Source organism: Haplochromis burtoni, unplaced genomic scaffold, assembly GCF_018398535.1.
Source record: "Haplochromis burtoni strain Fernald_Lab_line unplaced genomic scaffold, NCSU_Asbu1 Contig_2095, whole genome shotgun sequence".
Taxonomy (NCBI): domain Eukaryota; kingdom Metazoa; phylum Chordata; class Actinopteri; order Cichliformes; family Cichlidae; genus Haplochromis; species Haplochromis burtoni.
In genome coordinates this window covers 1-2,020 of record NW_024584456.1, presented here as the reverse complement: position 1 = coordinate 2,020, position 2,020 = coordinate 1, and the positions used below count along the sequence as shown (strand labels likewise).

Below are 2,020 nucleotides of genomic sequence, written 5' to 3'. Positions count from 1 at the left end.
GCAAACAAAAGAAAATAATAATACAAATCCTAATAGTTTGCTGTTATACACAAATGAATGTGATTGTTACCAGCAGGCTTTGAAGAAGAGAATGTGCTAAAGTAGCCTGAGGTCAGGAGCCCCTGTTTCAGCACTTCAGGCAAAATGTTTTCAGTACAGGCATCTCCTGTACAGCTATTACAAGTTGGAGTAGATGGACCTGGAGCAAAGCAAGAGAAAGGTTATCCATAAAACCATCTGGAAACAGGTTGTGACATACAGTATTTAAAGGTGGGCCATCTATGCTTTGGCGATATTCAAGACTTGGTTTGAACTGTGCTTTTGTAAAATGATTTTGGCTATTATTTCTTTCCTATTTATCCCCCTTATCTCCCTTATTGCAAGTGTGTGTCCGTACACACCCCACCAGGTAAATTAATTAAAACAAGTGGAGACAAATGTGTTTCTTACTGTGATAAAAGTTGCTGGAAGGTTTTTACCTGCTAGGTTCTGCAGTGGTTGATCTGGTCTGATCAGAGCGGAGTAAGGAGTGGTTTTCCCCAACTCCACCCAGTTACTGTGGCTGTAAAAGTCCTTAATGTATGGAAAATCTAACATTATTTCCAATCCTATCACTGCTTCCTACTTCCAAAATCTTAACATCATCAAGTTAAATAAAAACAACAATTATCACTCTCACCTGAATTATGTGACAAATTTGTCCAAGTACCTCTCTTGCAGCAACAAAATTCTCCGACTTCACACTAGCCTTCACAGCAGACATATCTCAAACAAAACATATAACCTTAAGAATCCAGTATAAGTGAAACCTAATGAACAAAATTCTGATTTTTGTTGCACTTATCATTTAAATGTATTTTAATTGGTGTATAGGAATATAAATTATTTAAAAATTCAAAATAATCTACTATCTGTGTTGTACTGAATGTAAACACATTTAATTTTGAGGACTTTAAAGTGTACCTCTTGTGATGATGTCCCGTCCTCCCAGGAAGGTCTCACTGTGAAAATGGAACTCAGGGAAATCGACCAATGAGAAATACACTTTTTCGTTGCTACCGTAGATCTCATTAATGGCAGTTTGGAAAATGTCAGTAGAGAGCGGAGCGGTGGAGGTAGATGAGGAGAAACAGGCCTTTTGCACCTCCTGAACTGAAAGGTTGTCATCAATCTGGAGACAAAGAAATGCCAAGTGCTTAACTGGACATTTGGAAAAATCTCAAAATGTTAAATTTCACAGTTATGTTAGACTAAACATGAATGCATAAACAGTGACCCTGTTTTAAATGATAATAAGCCCACATTCAAGTTGAAGTCTCTTCCATCAGCGGCGGCAAGGTATCGGCAAACCTCAGCTGTCTTTCTGAGAACTGCCTTTCTGGTAATGTCACGATGAGTTTCATCAACAGAGAAGGATGGTTGAAATCCATGGGTTAGACCTGGTAGGTAGAGACAAACTGCCACCAGGAGCATGACTGTGTGTTCGACAGCCATGATGGACAGTGTTGTACTAAAGGAACAAGAGAAAGGGAATATAACAGTAAATACTAAATGTTAAACATTATTGTGCAGCACGTAAGATCGACAGCGCACAGTGTGCTTTAAGGTAGGAGCCAAAAAGGGTGTAGTTTGTGTGTGTGAGCACCCGTGTGTACACCTGTGAGCATGAACACGCTTGTTTTTAAAAGATTCCTACATGTAATGATCTGTTAGAGGGTGTGGGGAGCCTGCATGAAGCAGGTATGGAGGAGATCAAGGCTCCAGACATCCAGAGGCCCTCAGAACACAAGAGACCAAGGAAGACCAACAGAGGGGCAGCCGCGCCACTATCCTAGAAAGAGCCGAGGAGAGTCCCAGATAAGGGGTCACTCAGCAGCCGCGGAGGGGGTTGCAGTGACGTGCCCGGGAGCTCTGCCGGCAGCCAGCTGCGCCAGAGTGACCGAGCCCCAGGCCGAGAGGCCGAGGGCACCCCACCCCCGAAGTGGCCCGAGCGAGCCCCAGGCTCCAGGCCCCGATAAGC

General features: G+C 43.0%; 1 protein-coding gene across 1 annotated transcript in view; it reads right to left on the bottom strand.

Annotated features, from left to right (window-relative positions):
* The window catches only part of LOC121813626 (von Willebrand factor A domain-containing protein 7-like), an 11,090-nt gene extending 9,580 nt beyond the window's left edge, over positions 1-1,510 (bottom strand). The window contains exons 1-5 of the mRNA XM_042217507.1: positions 1,303-1,510; positions 964-1,171; positions 680-765; positions 480-573; positions 71-199 (exon numbers count right to left, since the gene is read on the bottom strand). Of these exons, the coding sequence (XP_042073441.1) occupies positions 71-199; positions 480-573; positions 680-765; positions 964-1,171; positions 1,303-1,494 (709 nt within the window). The 5' untranslated portion in view covers positions 1,495-1,510. The remainder of the gene's footprint in view (positions 1-70; positions 200-479; positions 574-679; positions 766-963; positions 1,172-1,302) is intronic.
* Positions 1,511-2,020: the final 510 nt, after the last annotated feature.